Here is a 24,681-nt window from a genome sequence, read left to right on the forward strand (position 1 = left end):
GTGAAGTCAGTACTATGGACGTGAAAGAGGTTGGAAGTGATTTTGGACCAAGGATGAATAGGCACTTCATGTGGAATCAGTGGTGCTTTGTGCTGACTTGACATATGCTTGACATGCTTCACATTACTTGATGATGACTTCAATGTCACTGTTCATACCCAGCCAATGGACTGTGTCTCTTGTGCATCTTCTCATCTGATCTACATCCCTGTGTGAGTGCTGAAGTTGTGAAGAATATCAGGTCACAAAGATTCCGATATGATGACCTGCTTACGTTCAAAAGTGACTCCTTGGGAGATGCCTAGCTAGTCCCAATAAGGCCAAAATGGTCTCATGTGTTTGTGGACATGCTGAACTGAATCAGGCCATCCTTCAATGATGGTTTTCCGCAGTTTCTGCAGTGTGGAATCTTTCACTATTTCTTCTTGTAGCTACTGGCATTTGCATTTTGCAAAATGCTCCAGATCAACTGGGAGAACATATTCAAGTTTGATGTCAATGAAGTCAACTTATAAATCTAAGGATATATTTTCTGTTTTTGCTAGGTTAGACAATCTGCTAAATGTATCCAATATCATCATGAAGCTCACAGGTGTAACAATTGAATTTTATCAAGAGAGGTTATAATCTTGACGGTGCACTGGTCAGTGCTTTTCACCACATCATCTCCAGTGGCATGTGGTCAGTTTCTACCACAAATCTTTTGCCAAATAGATAGGTATGAAAACACATGAGTCCAAACACTAAAGCTAATATTTCCTGCTCAGTGTTGGAGTAGTTGCTTACTGTTATGATCCCAGCTGATGTTACTATTGGACAAGCCTGATCCCAGGGTGGAACTCAGCTTGCTGGATCCTAACTTATATTTTTTGATTAGATACGTGGAGAATGGCTACTGAACAGAATCACAGGAGTCAACTGATGAACTTTTAACAAAAGAATAAAATATTTATTAAACAGAAAAAGATGAACTATATTACAATATTCCTTCACCCACAACTATACATTTACAGGTATATACAGATTCATAAGAATATCACAAGTTACGAAAGCTGTTTTATACTTTAATGTTTACAGTAAGTACACAGTCCACGTAAGCCAATAGGTGATATGCGGTCAGATACACCACACTCTGAAACTAAGTGACAGATGCCATCCTAAACAGATGCTATGGATCTCTCATCAAATCCCCCCACCGCCCACAGATGCTTGTCACGCCATGAGCCAACCAGTATCACTGAACTCTGTCTTTCACATTCTCCAAGAACTCACTTTGGAATCTTCTCCCAAACTGACAATTTCTCTCAGACGTCTTCCGCAAGGAACCACCTCCAGGGTTTCAAACTCTCCTTCTGATGTTCCTCTCCCCTGGATCACCACGTGCATTCAAGCTTTCTTCCACGTACTCTCTCTCTCTCTCACTGACTCAGCCATGCCAATAGGACACCACTGCTTCACATGCCCCTAGTAAAGAGTTTCAGACTTCTGGCTGCTCCTTGGATCTTCTGGCTTCTCCCAAGCTAATATTGCTTTCAATCTGCATCCTGCAGCTTTTTTCCCTATAAGCTTGGAGCCTTTCTCTATTCCTCACTCTTAACTCCACCTAACAGGACCTTTTACAGGTTCCTGGCCTTCTCCTTTGACTTAACTGTCCTCTTGGGACCTTTCTTGTTCCAATCACTGGTTTTGGGGAGTTTCTTCTTTGTTTTTTTTTTTGGAACCTGCTCCTTTCAGTTCCTTCTCCTGTCCTGCTTCTCCTGGGCACTGCTTCCAATTTTACTTTGGGACTTGCTATCTGTCCCTCTCGTATGCTGCATCTGGTGGCAACTCCTCTCAACCTTGCAGCACACTGACCAACTGCATTCAAACTGAACTGAAACTACTTTTCTGTCTCTGTGGGGCCCCCTATTGCTAGGCAACAGCGCAGTTTTTTCTACCTTGAGCATGGTCGGTGAGGCCAGGACTGGCTGCGAAACCGACTGCCACCCGTGATTGGGCCCCAACTGCGATTTCACACTGGCTGGCCAATTAACGGCCAGCCAGCATGAAAGGCACACTCAGAGCCTCAGTGCTGCTGGGGTGTGGATGGGGGGAATGTGAGTGCTGAAGTGTGCACATGTACGGGGGTGCGCTCAGTGAAAGCTCCCTGAAGGCACAGAGCTGCCTTAGGGACCTGGAGATTTTTAACATTACAAATAAAGACTTGAAAAATAAGGAAAACATTTCCCCTTGTGTGACTCTGTCACATGAGCAGGGGCATGTTAAAAATTAGTTTTTTTTTAATCAATGGTCAAAACTTCATCCTGCCCATGGATGAGGTTTCGCAAAAAATGCAAAGGAATCTTGGCCTATTTGCCCACCACCAACCGTCAGGTTGGACGGGCAGGGAAAAATTCAAGTTAATGAATTAACTGGCTTAACAGCCATCTTAATAGTTGGCATGCTGCCAACTCTGGCTTGCGCCCACCAACCAAAATATCGTATACGTGCGCCTGATATCGTCGAGAGCAATTTCACACTCGTGCATGCCGAGCGCACGCCTGCATGCTGAGCTGAATCCTGGCCCTTATGTTTGTCTTACCATCCTTTCAAGAGTCGTAAAATCTCATTAGAATGCAGGCATGCAAACCAGCCTTAGACCTGCTGTCTTCACTCTAAAATGAAACTAGATCCCAGGTTTCACCTTTTTAATCTACAAATAGAAAAATGTACTTTAAACTTAAAGATAAAACTTAAACTCAAAGATATAGCTTATTCCTAACACCCATAAATACAAATATAACTTACTTAAACTATTTCTAGTTCCTAACATTAAGGACAGAGATTTTGAAGCAAATGCAATTAGTTTATCTTTTTGTAGTATGCATACCCCCAGACCTTTGGTGAGGCAGCTGTCTCCAGGGTAGTTGTCCCCAGGACTGTAAAATTGCAATGTTGATGCTTCTGATAATGACTGTTTCAGTGTATTGAAGAGGTATTGGTGGTGGAAAGGCATATACTTTCTCAACAATCCTCTTAGCGATGAAGATTTTAGAGCAAAATTGGGAATGTATGGAGACAATAAATTAAAGAGACCTAGACATCGCCAAAAATTGTCTTTATCTTGAGGAGTTGGCATGGCTCTAATATCTTCAATTTTACTTAGATCCTGGGACATATACCAGCACTGGGATAAATAGAACCAAAGAACTGGATCTCTTGCACGTTGATGTCACATTTCAGTCCGTTGAACACCAATTCTTCTTTAAATGCTGCTTGCATCATAAGTGCAGATTATGGTCATGTTCTTGCTTTGTTCTTCCCACAACAGCAATATTATCTGTGATACAGATGCATCCTGGCATAGTGCATCTAATGCAGCCCATATGAGCTTTAAGGAGATCCTGGATAAGAGATATTCTGAAAGAAAGTCATTGAAAATAACATCATCTCAATGGAGTATGAAATGTAGTAAGCTTTTGGGATTTCTCCGTGGGATGCACTGAACAGTAACCATGATTGGCATCAAGCTTCAAGAAAAAAATTGCACCTGTAAATCTCAGAGTTAACTCTAATAATGTGGGCATTTTCTATGGACAATGTTTCAAAGTTACATTTAAATATCATGGATCAAGGCATACTCTAAAGATCCATCCATCATTAATGACACATGTGATTGAGCTGCACAAATCTGTGTGCTCTTGTACTCTTCTAATGATTTGGTCTTTCTTCAGTATTCAGTCTTTCCAGATTCAGTCTTTCTCCATTTTGTTTAGATCATTTTTCAATTTATCTTGTATGTGGATTCTGCACTTACGTGGTGGATCAAAGGATGGACTTGCATTCTCCTGCAAGTGTATTGTTGTAGCTCCCTTGAAACTGCCAATTTTGTCAAATCATTCTGGGTATTATTTCAATGTTAGGTCATGAACTGAGGTGATAGGAGTAGTTTCTGAGGTTGATCCACCTTGTGATGTATGACAAATTCCATGGATTATTACTAGTGTAAGGTCATGGCATATCAGTAGACTTGCAATCACTGGGCCTTTATTTTCCACAATATAGAATCTCTAAGATACCCTGGAGGATTGATTGTACTGGCACTCCAAGACTATGGATCCTTCACATGGGATTAGTGGACCATTGTACTCTGAAAGTTTCACAGTAGTAGGTTTCACTATGGCCTTCCATGTCTGTGGATACATGTGTTTTAGAATTCGCAGAGGCTGTTTGTTGTCACTTGCCCCTGTGCCAATCTTGGCAATAACAAATAGTTACCAACTTTCTCAGGGCAGATAATTTGAACCTTGGCAAACACTTTAGACAGCATCTATGTTTTCCACGAGATTGACCAATTGAAACCTATGTTCACTGCTCCTTGTCTCGTTGTGCACATCATTGTTATTTTCTGCTTTGTCAGTCACCTCATGTATATGTTTCTGATGGGCTGCTGGATGATCATTCTTAGAGCTTGAAGATACCCATTGTGCATGATCTGTTGGGATCAGTACATGGCTCTTTGTAGCTGCATCAGACTTTGCTCTAGTGCACTGCAATTGCCAATGGCCTTTCTTCCACATGCCTTGCAGAATTGATGGAAAGCTGAGCACTTCCTTAGTGTATGCAGAAGTCTGCACCTTCCACATATCTTGCTAGGCTTGGGTGTTCTAATGAGTGTGTCAACAATTGGGGTTGCACTTAATACTTGTAAGCTTTGTCGACCTGCAAGGATTGCTTCGTACTTTTGTCCATACTTGAGTAGCGCTTTGATGCTATATGTTTTGTCTAGCAATCTTTCTGGAATGCTTCCATGGGAGTGGATGTGATCACTAACTCAACAATTCTGTCCGCTAGCTTGGTGTTTGAAAAATTACGGTAAGTACCCTTTTCTCTGCATCTGCTCCCAAAGTGATCTGTGGATTCTGTAGGCTTTTGTTGAAATGACATGAACTCTAGTCAATAAATACAGAAGTTTTAACATAATTCCGAATTGGTATTCCAATGTAGTTGGTATCTTTCTGATGTGTTCACACTGTGTAGGCCTTCATTCCCAGATACTGGTGAATTTTTATGGCTTGCTTGTTTGGTACTGACACACCTGAATCAAGAAACCATAGCTTTGTATGCTGTTTAAATATTTTGAATTCAGATAGTCAGCTGTTCAGAAGTTCAGCTGCATCCCAATTCAAAATGGTGAATTCTGTGGACATCCTGACAATATCCCTTTGTCCTTCCTTCTTCTTTAGTACCTGGGATGAGTGTCCTGTAGCCACTTTTGGGTGTGTTTCCGAAGCTCTGCACATGAAGATGAGTTGTGACGGGGACACATGACAGAGTAATGGCATCTTTTCTTTTTAGTCAATTTATTGTTCAACAACTCCTGAAATCACCCATTATAATCACAGCCTTTTTTTGGCCTGATTTTTATGACTTTTTTTATTTTTGTTTGACTCTCCTTTGCTCAGTATTGAGCCGGCCCACAATGTGATCACTTGCATTATCCGACTGTGCTAACTCGGTGCTGGTTCTATAGATGCGCTGTCCTGTTCACAGAACTGCCAGGTGACGCACTGCAATCTCACCATGAGAGACCTGTCTGCTTACCTGCTCTTTATTTGTGCAGCAACTCAGCACTGTGTCTTCAAAGCTTTCTTTTTTTTTAAATTATTTTACAGTGTTGCTGGTTAGGCCAGCATTTATTGCCCATTCTTAATTGCCCTTGAGAAGGTGGTGGTGAACTGCCTTCTTGAACTGCTGCAGTCCATGTGGTGTAGGTTACACCCACAGTGCTATTAGGGAGGGAGTTCCAGGATTTTGATCCAGTGACAGTGAAGGAATATATCTCCAAGTCAGGATGATGAGTGGCTTGCAGGGAAAATTGCAGGTGCGGGAGTTCTCATGTGTCTGCTGCCCTTGTTCTTCTAGATGCGTTCTCAACACTCTCTGATGTTGCAGCTTTGTTGCGATCTGACCAAAATGTCAAAGGTCACCTCATGCCATGTAGCATGATCTAAGGCTGTTCAACATGTCATACCTATATTTAATCTTGCTGCTACCTGTCTTACCACCACTGATCACTATGCCATATTATTATAACGATACAATACCTTAAGCTTATTTAATGTACAAGACATAAGATACCAATCACTCATAAGGAATTGATAAACATGTGGATTCATTTATGAAGATTATGCACTTGAGAACAGTTATAGATATCTAAAAAGCTTGAAGGCATCAGGTGTGTGTGCTTTGCTCATAGCAAAAGTGAAACTAAGACTGGATCACATGACACATTTCTAGTGATGTCATGTTGATATCCCTTAAAGTCATATTATAACAGAAACAGGCCAATTGACCATGGTAGCATAGTGACCGAGTCTGATCTTATCACTGGAACCGCACATTTCTGCAGTCCAGTGACATTGTTGGAAAATAATCATGAGTAGAAACCCTGGCTGATTTTTCTTTATTGACATTGAGGTCAAAGGACTATCACTTTGACAACTAACTTAGCATAGACTAGAGATGAAATATAAGATTTGCGACTTGATACCGGGCTGAACTTTGCATTCATTCACTGAGCCAGCATTTAAACAACTGGTTGCAGACCTATACCAAAGTTGCTCTTGACTAAGTAATGCACAAGGGTGGCCCAAGGTGAACTGGTGTTTGCTCCTTTCCTCCTGTCAGAAGTACAATTCCTTTAAAACTTCCTTGAATAGCTCATAGTAATAAGATAAAGCATGATGAATAGTCATGGGTGCATAAAGCATGAATTCTTGATAACACCGTAACACCACAGCCATCGATTAATTCCATCTATTCTTAAATTACTTTTTTTATTGCAGAAATGCTTTGAGTCATCAAATAGTTCATTGGGGACAATTTGAAAAATATATCAATTCTTGTGGCATTAATATTTGAGAAACATATGATGGAATGAGATTCTATACTCGTGCTATAATGACAGTGGCATCAAGTGAAAATTTCTGGTGCTTTAAAATGGTTCTATTTCTCAGCTGTAAACCATAGTGTTCCACTCATAAAAGAGTAATTTGTCAAACTTTATTACCTTTGGTGTTCTCTCAATAAGCTGCTTCTGATTTAGTTTGAATGGTAAGCAGGTGGTGTGCAGGATCAGGTAGCTTCTAAGAAGCTTATCAGGGTTCATAGATGAACATTCAGAATATCATATCTTAATTTAAGAATCAACCCTTGCAATAAATTAGTGCTATTTTTGTTTGTGGGTATGTCTTCTGTCTGGATTCTCTCTGCTGCACCCTTTGCAGTTTCCTGCAGGTGAGTTCTGCAAAATCTTCCATTGGAAGATTGCTTAAAAAAATCAAAGAAAGGTAAGTGTATATTTTTGTTTGTCTGATTAGGGTCAGAAAAAGAGGTTCAAACCCTGAACAGAAGATTTAGGTTAATGTTGCCTGACAGTTCTTAACTGATCACATAGGAATCTCAACCATTAGCCTCTTAGGTAAAAAAAAAATCATTCTGCTAGTAATTCAGGACTGCAAAATGTCATTGAGAACATTTCTTAGCTAATTTACATTACAATATATTGCTATGTCATTATTTTATCAAATTTCATTGCACCAAAGTTCTATGTTATAATATGTAAGACCTGCCAACAAGGCTCAGCTACTATCACAGTTTTGCTGTATGTAAAAAAAATCCTTGATTTATGTAGAATCCTATCATGTCTCTCAGCAATGCCTCAAAGTACTGCAAAGATAAATAATTACTTTGAAGTGTTGTGACTTGTTTTTGGACACAAGATCCCATAAATAGAAATTAAATTAATTATTGAATATTAAATTTAATGTATCTATTTATAGTAGGCTGGCCAGTAAAGCCTTGGAATTTATAATTCCCACCTGAACTTTCAGAGTGAGTCTCAATTTGACACCTTGTCCCAATAGCAAATACTGTAGTAATGAGCATTCCTTCAGTACTGAGCTGGAATACCAACCCAGATTATGTGCTCAAGCTCTGAAGTGGAACTTGAATGCACAATCTACTCACTCAGAGATGAGAATGCTGCTGCTTGATTCCTATCAATGAGCAATGAGAAGATGCTTTACAGAGATTTTTCTCCAACTGAGTTTCATTTAAAAGTGAGCCAGACATAGGGAATATATTTTGGTTTACAGTTGCCAGCTGTGCTATTACAGCAGTAATGAAAATGCAACTCATTCTAGTTTATTGGCTTCACTTTTTCCTGAATAAATTGTTTTATATATTATTTAAGCACAGAAGTATTTGCCAAGAGGATCAGATACCCTCTAAGAAGCTTAACAGAATCATAGAAGAATGCTCAGGACCTCAACGCTATTTAATTAAACCAAACCAAACCAAAGCACTTACATTATAATTCAAAGTTGCATTTTTTCAAACAGTGGTTTATTTTGTCTTTGACCACCAGCACAATGCAGTAATGCATTTGTGGTAAACTTGCAATGAATATTTACGTTCAAGCATCTTTTAACTCATAGGCAGAAAGATTATTTTATCTCTCACTATGGCCTGAATCTTCCAGTGAGTACAGCATTGCTGCTGCCTGTGAAGATCTTCTCAATTTGACGCTATTGATCATTTCTTCTGGGATCTTGTGATCCCAGCGATCAGAGAAATGAGCAGAGCAGTGGCCCCGGGGAACTCCACCATAGTGGTGTAGAGTTGGAGGAACGGTGTTAGCTGCTGTGTTCTGGGAAGTTTAAAGATCCAGTCTTTGAGTATGGGCTAGTGAATGGATGATTGAGTGGGTGAGTAAGTGACTGGGTAGGTGGGCAAGCTGGATAGATCGGTGAATGGACGGTGGATAGGTAGGTGAATGAGTTGGGGGAGTGGGTTCATGGCTGAGTGGGTGGTGGGTAAGTGGGTGAAGTGGGTAGATGGGTGAGGTGGATAAGTAGGTAAGTGGATACATAGATGAATGGGCAAGTGGATAGGTGGGAGGTGCGTGAGTGCCTGGGTGGTGGGTGAGATGGATAATTTGGGGCAATGGGGAGATAGGTGAGGGTGATACGTGAGGTCGGGTAGTTGGGTCAGGGTCAGACAGGTTGGGGGTAGTTGGATGGTCAGGGGGTTTGTAGGGTTGGAGAGATAGTCAGGTCTGGTCAGGGGGTGTTACAGGTGGGGCGTGTTGTTGGGTGGTCAGGGGTAGTTGGGTGGTCAGGGTGGTTAGGTTGGGGTAGTAGTCGGGTGTTCAGGGGATAGTTGGGTTAGAGAGGTGGGTAGTCAGGTCCAGTCGGGTGATTGGGGTGGACAGTTAAGTCTTGGTCGGGTGGTGTAGTTGGGTCGGGTCAGGGGGTTTTCGGGTGGTCGGAGGTGTAGTCGAGTTAGGTTGGGTTGGGGTAGTAGTCAGGCGGTTGGGGGATTGTCAGGTCTGTTTTGGGGGGATAACCGGGTCAGGGGATAGTTGGGTTGGAAGGGGTAGTAGGGTCTGGTTGGTGGGGGATAGTTAGGACTGGTTAGGGGTGGGTAATTGGGTTTTGTCAGGGTTAGTGGGAGGTCAGGGGGTAGTTGGAGAATCAGGGGGTAGCCAGTTTATCGAGGGATAGTTGGATTGGGGGTAGTCGAGTCAGGGGGTAGTCAGGATGGGGGGGTACTCAAGTTGGGTCAGGATGGTAGTTGGGTTGGGGATTAGCAGGGTCTGCTCGGGGTGTAGTAGGGCTGGGGGGTTGGCAGAGTCAGGCCAGTGGGGCGATCAGAGGGTTGGGGTGTAGTCAGGTCAGATGGTAGTCAGGTCGGGGTGGGGTGGTAGTCGGGTCTGATCGGGGCTAGTCAGGTCTGGTCAGAGGGTGGTCAGGTGTCTGGTGTAGTTTTATGGTCAGGGGATAGTTGTATTAGGTCAGGGAGGTAGTCGGGGGATGAGGTGCGGTAATCGCGTCAGATCAAGAAGACAGTCGGGTGGTCGGGGATCAGTTGTATGGTGGGGCATAGTTGTTAGGGTATTTGGGGGATGTAGTTGAGTGTTCGGATGGGTAGTCAGGTGTTCAGGGCGGGTGATTTGGTGTGGGTCAATTGTGGAGTTACCCAGGTGTTAGACCAGATTTTAAACTGTCTAACCTTTCCTGGGTAACTGTCAAGGTAAGTTGCATAATCTGCCCTCAGTCACTGACGTTAGCTCAGAATTGGGCACATTCATAGAGGGTACCAGGGAGCAGGAGAATTTCCCATGAAAACATTAAACATCTAATTTCCATTTGAACTTGTTGATCATCTCCGCTTCCACTACCTATCGGGGGGCTGCCAGTTCCCGCTCATTACCACTCGTTGCATAAAACTGTTCTTCCTCACATTTCCCTCCAACCCCGCCACGTCTCTTGTCTAAAATGTTAAATCTGTGTCCCCTAGTCCTTGTACAATCTTATCTAAACCTTTCATTATCATAAAAGCATTTATGTAATCTCCCCTCAATCTCCTTTGCTTCAAGGAGAACAACTCCAGCTTCTGTAACTTAACCTTACAGCTAAGATCCATTGTCCCTGGAGTCATTCTGATAAATCCCCTCTGCACCTCCCAAGGACCCTCACGTCCTTCCTAAAGAATGTGGTCACCAGTACTGGACACAATAAAGTTGTGGCCTAACCAGAGCTTTATCAAGGTTCAGCATAACTTCCCAGCTCTTGTACTGAGTACTTTTATTTATGAATCCCAAAATTACATGTGCTTTTCTAATTATTCCTCATTTCTTTCATTCCCTATTTTTCCTGATCACCTATGTAGAAGAATATTTAGTACCCAGTCCTTCCCTTTTTTGAGCCAAGTCTCTGTTATCATCACAATAACATATTCCCACTTGATTATCTATGCCTGCAGCTCACCAACCTTATTAACCATGCTCTGTGCATTCACATAGATGCACAGTAAACCTAATTTAAATCTTGTTGCTTTCCACTTACTCTGATACAGTTAATGCCTTACTATTTCTTACTAAAGTGTTATTTGTCACTCCTAATTCTTTGTACACCTTGCTGTTCGTCTCTAATGTTAAATTTTGGTTCCCACATCCCTTGGCAGGTTAATTTAAATCCTCCCCAACAGCACTAGAAAATTGTCCCTGTACAGGCCCATTCCCAATGGCCCAGTTAGCAAAAGCCCTCCTTCCTGCATCATTTCTCCAGCCATGCATTACCCACCAAATTATGAAGCTAGCTAAGATTTTGACCATAACTGCATATCCATACTTTACTTGTAAAGTAAGTCTCTAGAGTTTAGAAAATCATGCTTCATGCTTTGATTGACAAATCACTTTTGTTTGATATGAACCTGAGTTTTTAATGTTCACCAATTTCTGGAAAGTGATTCATCAATGAGAGGCTGAATGGTGGATTGTTTAAAATCCTTTGATCACAGAAATTAATCTCCTCTTGGCTTGTCAGTAAAGGATTCTGTTCACATCTATGCTATCAGCAATGTAATATAACACAGAAGTAAGTCTCAGCTCCTATAGCTCAGTGAATGCACTGTATTTCCTTTGAAGACAATTCTCAGTCCTGGTGCTATGCACCAGTGGGAATGAAGTGCTACTCGATGTTCCAGGTTATCAAGAAATTGTTCCAACAAAAAATGTATTAGAAATGAAGCAGATGGCACTCAGAAACATTTCTTACGTGATTGTGGCCTGCACATGTTCATTAATTTTTAATACTATTTTGAAAAATGAAAATTCTATGGCTATCAGTGCTCCAACCATATTGTACTGTGATGGAATCCTATGTCAAGTAATAGAAACCCCAAAAAATGTATGCCCGTGGACCTACAGGTTTAGAGTTTTTTTTTAAATAGCTGGAGTTAAGTTCAAAGTTGTCCTTCCTTGTTAATCTTCAAAAATGAGAATTGGAGCCCAGCTGTCTGAAAAATGTAGGAACATCTGTAAATTGGACAGAGTTTAGATGTTTGATTCTAAATTGGGATGCTGATTGACATCATGATCTGCTTGATCTGCATTCTTTTGCACCCATGCTAATGCCTTCACCAACATGGTGCACAATGCACCCACAATTTAGACATCAAATGGCACCTGTGGTGATCCGAGGGACAGCCATTAGCAATCTGAATTATGAGCTGGCGGAGTCTAAACCAATTGGAATATTTCATTCAATCCAAAATAAAGTACAGAAAGCAAAATAAAGAAAGGGATGGGATGGGATTGAGAAAGAAAGAGATAAAGACAGAAAGAAAAACTGTAATATAATTTTAATTATTGTAAAAAAATTTTTCAACAATAATTGGAATAAGACTTCACAGTTGTAAAATTAAATTTTCAGGGCCAAAATGGTTGTTTGGTACTTATCACATCACTAAAAATTCCCTTACATCTGAATGCATCAACCCTAACTTTTTCTAGCGTGTTTAGTATGTAACTAGTACATAGATACTGCAACTTCGCAACCTTATTGTGAAGTTTTCATGTCAGTTCTTTTGGCAAGATACTATTGGCAAAGCTTGTGGAGGTGCAGAGCAAAATGGACAGCAACCTCAGGATTTCTGTCTTTAACTGTGCATGCGCCGGAAGTTTCTCCCTGATTTTTTCAAAAACAATGGTCAGGGCCAATAGTCTCACCATTACTCCTATCACAAAATCAGGGCCATTATTTGCCTCAGTTCAACATAATTGGAATCCACTGACTGAAATGCTGAACCAAAACTTAGGCATGATTTCAGCTAACAGCATTTAAAAGGTGATAACATTTTGGGATTCAATGACTTGTTTATTCCTCAATGTCAGATTATTAATTCCTCCAACAGGAAATGGCCGTGGAGTATGAGCTAATTCACATATATTGCAAGTATTTGAGAGTCAGAAATCAATTTGCCAAATTTAACCAAGGATTAGCTTAATGCAAATGAAGCAAGATGATTCTATTACATAGAAATTGATACTGTGAAAAATAATTTTTTTTTATATATTTGATTTTCTCAGGTTTCTTTCTTTGCTTCAGTGTGTAATGCTATATCACTTTGATTCTTTAGTTCATTCATATTAGCTAGCAAACAACACAAGTATTTAAAAACATCAACCTATTTTTGTTACCCAAGGTTAAGAGAAAGAAAAAAAATGCACAAGGCCTGAAATTCCTGTGGAGAGGATGAGCACAATCTGAGTGATTGCCCAGTGGGGGACACACCTGCAGTGAAAGCTCCAAGGAGAAAAATTCAGAGGAAATTGACCCCAGATAGAATTAATTCATTTCTACACCTTTTTTTCCCTGAAAGGGGAAGAGAAAAAGTGAAAAATTCCTTCTTTGGGTTTATTTGTACTTCAGCTAACTCATAACTGAGTATCTGGTTTCTGTCCCAAGTTCTCCCACTTCTCTGGGGCAGGAGTTCCTATTGCAACTACAAAGGCATGGATTACCCACCTTTATCATGTAAATGACTTTGCCTTGCAATATTGAAGCCAAGCATTTGATAAAGTGCCACATCAAAGGTTATTGCAGAAAATAAAAGCTGGTATAGAGGGTAACATATTGGCATGGTTAGAAGATTGGCTGGCTAACAGGAAGCAGAGGATAGGCATAAATGGGTCTTTTTCAGGTTGGCAAGAGGTAACGAGTGGTGTGCCACAGGGATCCATGCTGGGACCTCAACTGCTTACAATTTATATAAGTGACTTGGATGAAGGGATGGTTGCCAAATTTGTTGATGACACAATGATAGGTAGGAAAGTAAGTTGGGAAGAGGACGTAAGGAGGCTACAAAAAGAAAAAGATAGGTTAAGTGGGCAAAGATCTGACAAATGGAGTATACTGTGGGAAAATGCAAAATTGTCCATTTTAGCAGGAAGAATAAAAAAGAAGCATATTATCTAAATGATGAAAGACTGTAGAGCTCTGAGATGCAAAGGGACTTGTATGCCTTAGTATATGAATCACAAAAGGCTAATGTGCAGATACAGCAAGTAATTAGGAAAGCTAATAGAATGTTATCATTTATTGCAAGGGAAATTGAATACAAAAGTAGGGAGGTTATGCTTCAGTTAGAAAAAGCACTAGTCAGGCCACATCTGGAGTGCTTTGTGTAGTATTGGTCACCTTATTTAAGGGAGGATGTAAATGCGTTGGAAGCAGTTCAGAGAAGATTTACCAGACTAATACCTGGAATGGGCAGGTTGTCTTATGATGAAAGGTTAGACAGGCTAGGCTTGTATCCGCCTAGAAAAGTAAGAGGTGACTCGATTGAAATATATAAGATCCTGAGGGTAGATGTGGAGAGGATGTTTCTTCTTATGGGAGAATCTAGAACTAGGGGTCACTGTTTAAAAATAAGGGGTCGCCCATTTAAAACAGAGATGAGGCAAAAAATAATTCTTTCAGAGGGTAGAGAGTCTTTGGAACTTTCTTCCTGAAAAAGCAGTAGAAGCAGAGTCTTTGAATATTTTTTTGGCAGAGGTGGATAGATTCTTGAATAATTCAGACTAGGCTTTACTAGCTCTTTTTTAAAAAAAATACAAATGCTAATTCTGTTTTTCTAAAATTGTGTTAGTTTATTTAGATGTAAGGTGCTCTGCAAAATATTCTAAGCCATGTGCTGCTATGTTCTGGATAAATCCGATTTATAGAATTATAAACTTACTGAGGAATTAATATTCCTGATTCATCCTATAGTACTTCCATTGAGAGTCTGGCACAGGTTTTCAATAAACAGGTGTCCAAAATGTGTGTGTTAGAAGATTTGCTTATAAATCGTGATCTTGTAGTAGGTCTCTGGGAGTAGTATTTCCCATAATTTGCTGCACCTGAGAGAAGTATTAATTCTGGAAATTCCATCCAGCACAAATTAGTGACAAGAATGTTATGTTTCTCGTGTTGGAGCAAATTGTAACATATCAGGCTGGATTTCTGCAGAACACAAAGGCTAGGAATATTTGGAAAATTATATCAAGATAAATTAATCAAATGTATTTGAAAAATGAAGAAATGAGATAATAGTTCCCCTTTAACCAGGAATTGAATCAGCTAGAATTACACTTAATATTACTTAAACAGATAGGATTGTAGATTAATTCAAAACAAAGTATTAATTCTTACCCAGATTGAAATGCAAACAATACATTTTAAACTTCAAATTTTATTACAGGTTATTAGTTGTGTTACCATGTTCTATAATATGTTTTGGACTTAATAATGTTTATAACAGTGTTCTTAGAATTAAAAGACAATTAAGTGGATTCAGTTGAGTGGAAAATATTTTAACACAAGGGACAATTAGATTAACACCTTCATTTTATTTTAGTAAAAGGTAATCAATCTGTAAAAATCACTGTTTTATTTCATCTGTGTGCACTTTTACTAGCCTTGTGAAGCATGAAGATGAGTGCTTTAAGCCCAATGAATGTCCCTGTTTGTGGAAGGGAAAGGAGTATTTTCCTGGTGACAAGGTAAAATCACCCTGTTATACCTGGTAAGTAAGTCGTCTTATAGTGTTGGTTTGTGCAAACTCTTTTCATTAAGTAATGGAGGTTTTTTGTGTTGATTCCTCTTTTTCACCACTATTTTATTCCTTTCCTGAAGACAGTGACTCTTTGATAGCATATGACCATATAGATGTTGAGTATTCTCTGGTACCTTGCCCAAATGCCAATTCTTCAAGTGATTGCTTGGATAGTGACAGGTTACTTGATCATAGCTGATACTGTCCTGATCTGGTATCACAGGGAGCACACTTCAGCAGCAGTTTTCATATAAATTACATAGACCTTAGAATACAGAATAAAATTTCAAAATTTGCCAATAGTACCAAATTTGGAGATGTGACAAACAGTAAGGATGATACCAATCAACTGCAACACGACATAGATAGCAAGATAGGCAGAAAAGTAGCAGACGAAATTTAACGCAGAGACATGTGAAGTGATACATTTTGGCTGAAGCATTAAGGAGAGGCAATATAGATTAAGTGGCATAGTTCTAAAGTGTGTGCAGGGACAGAGGAAGCTGGGGCTTTGTGTGCATAGATCTTTGGAAGTGACAGGATATATTGAGAGAGTAAACTCCACTTTCCTGCCCACTCCCCATTTCCCTTGATTCCCTGAGAGACTAAAAATCTGTCTATCCAGCCTTAAATATATTCAAAGATGGCACATCCACAACCCTCTAGGGTAAAGAATTTCAAAGGTTCAGGACCCTTTGAGTGAAGAAATTTCTCCCCATGTAAATCTTAAATGATCAGCCCCTTATCCTGAAACTGTGCTCCCTTGTTCTAGATTCTCCAGCCAGGGGAAACAATGGTAAGGATTCTCTGGTCCTGCCAGCGATGGGCATCATTGCAGACAGGACGGGAAAATTTGGAGAGTGGCCAGAAGTCAATTGTCATTTGGCCAGTCTCCAAATATTCCCATCCTGGCTGCGATGATGCCCATCGCTGACAGGACTGGAAAATCCCGCACATTGTCTCAATATGTAGCCTGTCAACCCCCTTCAGGATCTTGTATATTTCAATGAGATCACCTCTCATTTTTCTAAACTCTAGAGGATATAGATTCAATTTACTCAGCTTCACATCAGAGGTCAACCCTCTCATCCAAGGGACCAATCTAGTGAACCTTCATGGTACTGCCTCCAATGCAAGTATATCCTTCCTTAAATATGGAGACGAAAACTGCACACAATATTCTAGGTGTGGTCTCACCAAAGCCCTGTACAATTGAAGCAAGACCTCTTTATTCTTGTACTCCAATCTGCTTTCAATAAAGGCCAACATGTCATTTGCCTTCCTAATTGTTTGCTGTACCTGCATGCTAAATTTGTGTTCCCTGTATGAGTAAACCTAAGTTCCTTTGAACATCAACATTTACAAGTTTCACAGCTTTTACAAAATATTCTGCTTTTCTATTCTTACAACCAAAGTAAAAAGTCTCGCATTTCTCCACATTATAGTCCATCTGCCACCTTTTTACCCACTGATTTAATCTGTCTATATCTGTTTGCAGCCTCTTTGTGTCCACCTCACAACCAGAGAATTGCATCAGTTCTAATCACCAAACTTTAGGAAGGATGTAAGGGTCCTTTAGAGGCTGCAGAGGAGATTTACCAGAATGATTCCAGGTATGAGGGATTTTAGCCACCAGGTTAGGTTGGAGAAGCTGCTGTTGTGTGTCTTGGAGTAAGGGAGATTGAAGGGAGATTTGATAATCACTGATTTTGACGAGGTAGATAAAGTAAAAGTGCTCCCATTAGCTAATTGTAGGGGCACAGCTTTAAGATTTTGGTCAAGAGATGCAGCTGGGGGGGATATGAGGAATAAACTTTTTTTCTGCAGCAAGTGGTGATAGCTTGGAACTCGCTGCCTACAAGGTTGGTGGAAGTAGAGATGATGATTGATTTCAAAAGAAAATTGGATGGGCAGTTGAGGGAAATTAACTTGCAGGGCTACATGGATACAGCAAGAGAATGGGACTAACTGGGTTGTTCTACATATGGCCTCCTTCTATGCTGTAATACTCTATGACAGTTATTGAATTGTGATCATAAAGGGGAATCATGTCCATTTTCCTCTATTTAACTAAAGGCACTCAGGCCACACCCTTGCTGACAGTAGCTAACTTAGACTAAGCCTCAAACCAAGGATGGTCCTAGCCTTACTGTCTTAACTTCAGAGGAATCTAGATTTAATGAAGTGGCATGTTCTGAAAAAGGTTAGAGTAGGGAATCTGAATATTTTTTTACATCAGGTAGTAGCCTTGATTTCAATCGGGCAGCTGCAGAAATGTTGGTGTTACCAGGTAGAGATGCTAGTGTTGCAATGGCTTTTATTTATTGGATTTGGCAAAAGCTTCCCCAGTGCTTCAGTTCTAGAGGATTTTATAATTATGATAAAAACAAAAAAATTCCAAATGCTGAAACAGAAAATGTTGACACACAATAGGTTCTGAAGAAGGATTACTGGCAAAATGTTAACTTGTCTACTTACTCCACAGATGATGACTGAGCTGTTTGGTTCTATAATTTGTTTTTTGTTTTAATTAAATTATGGCATTGTTTTACAGAAAATAAGACAGCAATCATTGCCGTGTATAGTGTTTTTAAGGATAGAATTTAATTGCTTATTTTATTAAATTGTTCTGTTTAATCTCGAAAGCCATCACCTTTTACTCTGTACAAGGAGATGATACAATTAATCACCAATCTCTCCCTTCTTCAAGAAATGCAAAGCTCTTCTGTCTCATCTACAACTTCTCCATGGTCCCTGTCTTTTAAGTGTTAGGTTACTGTTTTCTCATTCTCCATCTTAATCAATTATTTTTCTTTGTTCTCAAAACTCACCTTTCTTTTTCTATTCCTTCAATGTTTGTATTCCCTTTTGTGTCTCTGGCTTTATACGTTTCTATCCCCCTTTTTATTGCTTTACTTTACGCTGGTGCAAATATGCATCTTGATTTAAACTTAATTTGTGTTGTAACTAATTATCTTAATTTTGAATTGTAAATTAGAATATGTTTTAAATGCAATAAGATCCAAAAAACTGTCCCTTTTCAGAAAAAAAACCTGCAATGTATCTGTAACGTACCATTTCACTATGGATGATGGGTGCCATAAATAGGGTGGAATATTTCATAGCCAAACATGGATATAAATAAGTTTTATGGGTTTGAATGTTTCCAATTTTGGTGAGAAGATGGGAAGTAGGGAAATAGAAGAAGGGTGATTTCAGTGATCTACTGTGTTACAGTATCATCATCCAAGTAATTTACTCAAGTGAAACAGAAAAGAAACTTTAACAGCAACAAATAGACATGAGATTTACTGATTGGAACATTGCTAGAATCTTACAATCAACTTTTTGAGATGTTCAATAAAAATAAAATTCTGGAAATTCAGTTTCATGCTTCTGGTAAAGCCCTTCATTCTGATTTCCAGTATCTCTGTTTTTGTTTTAGCTTTATTTTATTCATTCAAGGGGTATGGGCTTCACTGGCTAGGCCAGCATTTTTATTATCCACCCCTAATCGCCCTTGAGAAGGCGGTGGTGAGCTGCCTTCTTGAACCACTGCAGTCCATGTGGTGTAGGTACACCCCCAGTGCTGTTAGGGAGGGAGTTCCAGATTTTGACCCAATGACATTGAAGGAACAGCAATATATTTCCAAGTCGGAATGGTGAGTGGCTTGGAGGGGAACTTCCAGTTGGTGGTGTTCCCATATGTCTGCTGCCCTTGTCCTTCTAGATGGTAGTGGTCGTGGATTTGGAAGATACTGCCTAAGGAGCCTTGGTGAGTTTCTGCAGTGCACCTTGTAGCTGGTACATACTGCTGCTACTGTGCATTGGTGATGAAGGAGTGAACATTTGTGAATGGGGTGCCAATCAAGCAGGCTGTTTTGCCCTGGTAGATGTCAAGCTTCTTGAATGTTGTTGGAGCTGCACTCATCCATGCAAGTGGAGAGCATTCCATCACACTCCTGACCTGTGCCTTGTAGATTGTGGATAGGCTTTGGGGAGTCAGGAGATGAGTTACTCATCGCAGGATCCCTAACCTCTGACCTGCTCTTGTATCCACGGTATTTATATGGCTAGTCCAGTTCAGTTTCTGGTCAATGGCTACCCCTAGGATGTTGATAGTGGGGGATTCAGGATTGGTAATGCCATTGAATGTCAAGGGGCGATGATTAGATTCTCTCTTGTTGGAGATGGTCATTGCCTGGCACATGTATGGCGTATGTTACTTGCCACTTGTCAGCCCAAGCATGGATGTTGTCCAGGTCTTGCTGCATTTGAATATGGACTGCTTCAGTACCTGAGGAGTCATGAATGGTGCTGAACATTGTGCAATCATCAGCGAACACTTTTGACCTCATAATGGAGGGAAGGTCATTGATGAAGCAGCTGAAGATGGTTGGGCCTAGGACGCTACCCTGAGGAACTCCAGCAGTAATGGAGCTGGAGCTGAGATGACTGACCTCCAACAACCACAGCCATCTTCCTTTGTGCTACATATGGCTCCAACCAGTGGAGCGTTTTCCCCCTGATTCCCGTTGACTCCATTTTGCTAGGACTCCTTGATGCCACATTCAGTCAAATGTGGCTTTGATGTCAAGGACAGTCACTTTCACTTCATCTATGGAGTTCAGCTCTTTTTCTCCATGTTTGAACCAAGGCCGTAATGAGCTGTGTGGCCCTGGCAGAACCCAAACTGAATGTCAGTAAGCAGATTATTGCTGAGCAAGTGCCCCTTGATAGCACTCTTAATGACCCCTTTCATCACTTTACTGATGATCGAGGGTAAGCTGACGGGGCAGTAATTGGCTGGGTTGGATTTGTCCTGCTTTTTGTGTACAGGACAACCCTGGGCAATTTTCCACATTGCTGGGTAGACGCAAGTGTTATAACTATACTAAAACAGTTTGGCTGGGGGCGCGGCAAATGTTGGCACAAGTCTTCAGCACGATTGCTGGAATATTGCCAGGGCCCAGATCCTTCAGCCGTTTCTTGATATCATATGGTGTGATTTGAATTGGCTGAAGACTGGCACCTATGATGCTGGGGACTTCTGGAGGAGGCCAAGTTGGATCATCCACTCGGCATTTCTGGCTGAAGGTTGGAGTGTTATGAAACAGCTGCCAAAATGGTTTTTGCAATTTGTGTCGTATAAGGAGAGGTTCTGAAATCAGGAAATGATGTCTTTGTGTACTTGTAATGATCTTATAGTAGAATAAACATTTATTAAAAGAATAAAGCAAAAAAAAACCACAATTACACCAACACTAGAATGGCTTCACACACTAAACATTACTTTAAAACTGTTCCCCAAGACCTTACCTTTATCCTCAGAGCTAACCTTTCCCTTTTCTGTTCAGCAACTGTCCTTATAGATTTTAAAATCTATAGAATTCCAGTAATTTTTTGCCGCACAGTATTTATTTTCCTTGGGGTGTCCTCTGAGGCTGACAGCAACTGGTTCTCCCAGTGTGGCTTGTTCACACTATGTTCTGGGAGATCTGAACGGCTACCCTGCTGTCTTCTGGGAGATCTAAGCAGTGAACCCACCTAGGCTTCAGTATTTCCTTAAGTGCATTCCTTCCCTTTGATTTTTCTATTGTTTCATCCACTCTCTTCAGAAATGCTTTCTTCCCAGAATTGATTAGGCACTTCTTTACTTTAGCTCTTGGGTTTATAAAAATAACTTACCCTATTTTTACCTTATTTACTTACACCTTTTTTTATAACCTGCATATATCCACCTTTGAACTAAAACAACTCAGTTCAAAATCACTCCTATTATTATTTTATGTAAAACTCTGATTGAAGTTCCTCTTGGTTCATTAACTTATCAAAACCACTTTTTAATGTTGCTTTTAGATTCTTGCAGTCACTCTAGCTTTTATTTCAATTACCATATTTAAAAATGCCAACACCCTGTCTTCCAGTACATAAGAAATATGACAGTTATTAACAGAAGGAAAGTGTTACAATTTCTTGTTTTCTTGACAGTAGCAAGTGCTTTAACCTTAACTTTTGCACTGATGTGCTGGGCTCCTCCACCAATGAAGGTGGGGATATTTGTGGAGCCTCCTCTTTCAGTGAGTTGGTTAATTGACCACCACCATTTGCGACTGGATGTGGCAGAACTGCAAGCATAGATCTGATCTGTTGGTTGTGGAATCACTTAGCTCTGTCCTATCACTTGCTGCTTATGCTGTTTGGCATGCAAAGAGTCCTGTCTTGTAGCTTCACCAGGTTGACGCCTCATTTTTAGATATGCCTGGTACTGCTCCTGGCATGCCCTCCTGCACTCTTCATTGAACCAGGGTTGATCTCCTGACTTGGTGGTAATGATAGAGTGGGGTATACACCAGGCCATGAGGCTACAGATTATGGTTGAGTACAGTTCTGCTGCTGCTGATGGCCCACAAAGCCTAATGGTTGCCCAGTCTTGAGTTGCTAGATCTATTTGAAATCTATCCCATTTAGCACAGTGGTAGAGCCACACAACACGATGAAGGGTATCCTCAATGTGAAGGCGGGACTTTATCTCCAGAAGGACTGTGTGATGGTCATTTCTATTGATACTGTCATGGACAGATGCATCTGCGGCAGGCAGGTTGGTGAGGATGAGGTCAAGTATGTTTTTACCTCTTGTTGGTTCCCTCACCATCTGCCGCAGACCCAGTATAGCAGATATGTCCTTTAGGATTCGACCAGCTTGGGCAGTACTGGTGCTACTGAACCACTCTTGGTGATAGACATTGAAGACCCCCACCCAGAGTACGTTCTGCACCCTTGTCACTCTCAGTGCTTCCTCCAAGTGGTGTTCAACATGGAGGAGGGATAAGTACTAATTCATTAGCTGAGGGGGTGCATTACATCAGCAGGAAGTTTCCTTGTCCATGTTTGACCTGTTGCTGTGAGAGTATGAAGTCGATGTTGAGGACTCCCGGGGCAACTTTCTCCAGACTCTATACCACTATGCTGCCACCCCTGCTGGATCTGTCCTGTTGGTGGGACAGATTATACCCAGGGATGGTGATGGTGATGTGTGGGACATTATCTGTAAGATACGATTTTGTCAGGATGACTATGTCAGGCTGTTGTTTGATTAGTCTGTGAGAGAGCTCTACCAATTTTGGCACAAGCCCCCAGATGTTAGTGCCCAGGCCAATGCTGGGTGGTCCATCTAGTTTCATTCCTTTGAGGCTTTTTAGTGGTTTGATACAACTGAGTGGCTTTCTAGGCCATTTCAGAGGGGCGCTTAAGAGTCGACCACATTGCTGTGGGTCTGGAGATACATGTAGACCACGGCAGATTTCCTTTCCCTCAAAGGGTATTAGTGAACTGGATGTGTTTGTGTGACATTTATTAGACTTTTAAATCTGGATTTTAATTGAAATCAAATTTCACCATCTGCCATGGTGGGATTTGAATCCTGGGTCATCAAAGCATTACCTGGGTCTTTGGATCCAGCAACAATATCACTACACCATCACCTCCCCTTAATTGCAATTGCAATTTAAACAATACCTTTTTAGGTGTACCTTATCCATTCAGATACTGTTCATGTGGATGCTTTCCAGGTTCTCTCCTATGTGTGAAGAATTCATCCTATAAATTAAAAAAAAACATTCATTTTCTTGAATAACTCTATTTTAAAGGTTGAGACTGGTCACCCAAGTGGTAAATAGAATGGAAAATGTAATAAAAGCACACTTTATGATCAGCCAAGAAATGGGCGATAGCAACTTACAAAAATTTTAGGCACTTTCGCTACAAAGTGCAAGAGCTTCATGAAAGGCTTCTAATAGTATTAGAGGATAAATTGCAAATTGGCTGCTGAAAAATATCCAAAGCTAAAGAAGGACAATACAGTTAGTACAATGGTATCAAATGGGATTCAGTGAGTTAAACGAGATAGAATGGGATATTGTATAAAAGTTGTTCAGTTAATTTTTTAAAATCACATGGACAGTCAGGTGCTGGCTCCCAGTTAACTGAACTCTTACCTCTCCTCACATATAATTGTGGCAAAAGGGTCTGGTATGGTAATATTATGGTTATGTTGCCAGACTAGTTATTCATTGGCCTGACTAATGCTCTCAATCCAAAATAAAAAGCTAGCCTCAGTAACAGTAACCATAAGGCTACCGGATTGTCTTAAAAACCTGCAATAATCACAAACATCCTATAGGGAAGGAAATCCTTTCTAGTCCGGCCTATCTGTGACTCCAGACCCACAGCAATGTAGTTGACTCTTTAGCTGTCCTCTGAAATGGCTGAGCAAGCCCCTCAGTTGTATCAAACTGCTATTTTATCTTGTTGGTTATCAGGTTTGCTTTGCTAATTGCGCCCTTGATAGTAACACATAAGTTGGTGCTTGAAACAATACAGGCAGAGAGACCAATTAACTGAACAAACACTGGTAGTTTATTGGAACTAAGAACAGAGCACTAACATGTGTGCTTTCTCAATTACCTCCAGCTCTAGACTTACAGTTACCCAAGAAGCCTGCGCTGTGTAGTGATTGGTCAATATAGTCAACTACCTACATTCTCTTGAAGGTACAGAGACCAAGCTCTGTCTGCTGTCATGGATGCAGCACGTGAGCGCTTGGCTGCCTCCATGGAAAGGGTGGTGGCCTTGGAGACCCAGGTCCAGCAGAACACACAGTGGCTGCCGGATATGCACTCGGACCTGCACTTCATCACACTAGCCATATGTGCTGTTCAGCAGTGGCCATGCAAGAGGAGACGGGGCACCTTGACCTCCCTCCAGATGCCTCTTCTCTTCAAGGAGTTAGGGAGGTTCCATTAGGCAGAGTGCCAGCATGGGTGTACAACCATTGTGTATAGTTTTGGCATTTGTAAATATATGTTCACCTTCACTGTTTGGAACTGTCCTGGATTCTCATCTTGCCGCAAATTGCTTCAATATTGGTGGGCATTTAAGGGTGTGGATTTTGGTCCACCATCTGAGCCCGATAATGAACTCCTACATAGTCACTTCTCTCACATTATCAACATTGTGATTACTGAATATTCTGACATGAGGATGTCTAAGGACTAGCCATTATTTGAGTGTGCTGCCTAGGCATGCACCATGCAAGCCATTACTTGCAGCTCATCATGTTCTGAGCTCTGAGAATGATGTTTGCACAGACTGTTCAGAGGGGTCATTGCATCTTCTGCTGCTGTTGCCATGATGTGGATGGATGCAAGGAGTACTCAATGGGTATTAAACAGGCTATGTCACTGGCAATGAACG

General features: G+C 40.8%; 1 protein-coding gene across 1 annotated transcript in view; it reads left to right on the top strand.

Moving 5' to 3' along the window:
• The window catches only part of otog (otogelin), a 346,092-nt gene that overhangs the window by 157,013 nt on the left and 164,398 nt on the right, over positions 1-24,681 (top strand). The window contains exon 21 of the mRNA XM_041196645.1: positions 15,289-15,396. Within this exon, the coding sequence (XP_041052579.1) occupies positions 15,289-15,396 (108 nt within the window). The remainder of the gene's footprint in view (positions 1-15,288; positions 15,397-24,681) is intronic.

The sequence above is a fragment of the Carcharodon carcharias genome, chromosome 10, assembly GCF_017639515.1.
Source record: "Carcharodon carcharias isolate sCarCar2 chromosome 10, sCarCar2.pri, whole genome shotgun sequence".
NCBI lineage: Eukaryota > Metazoa > Chordata > Chondrichthyes > Lamniformes > Lamnidae > Carcharodon > Carcharodon carcharias.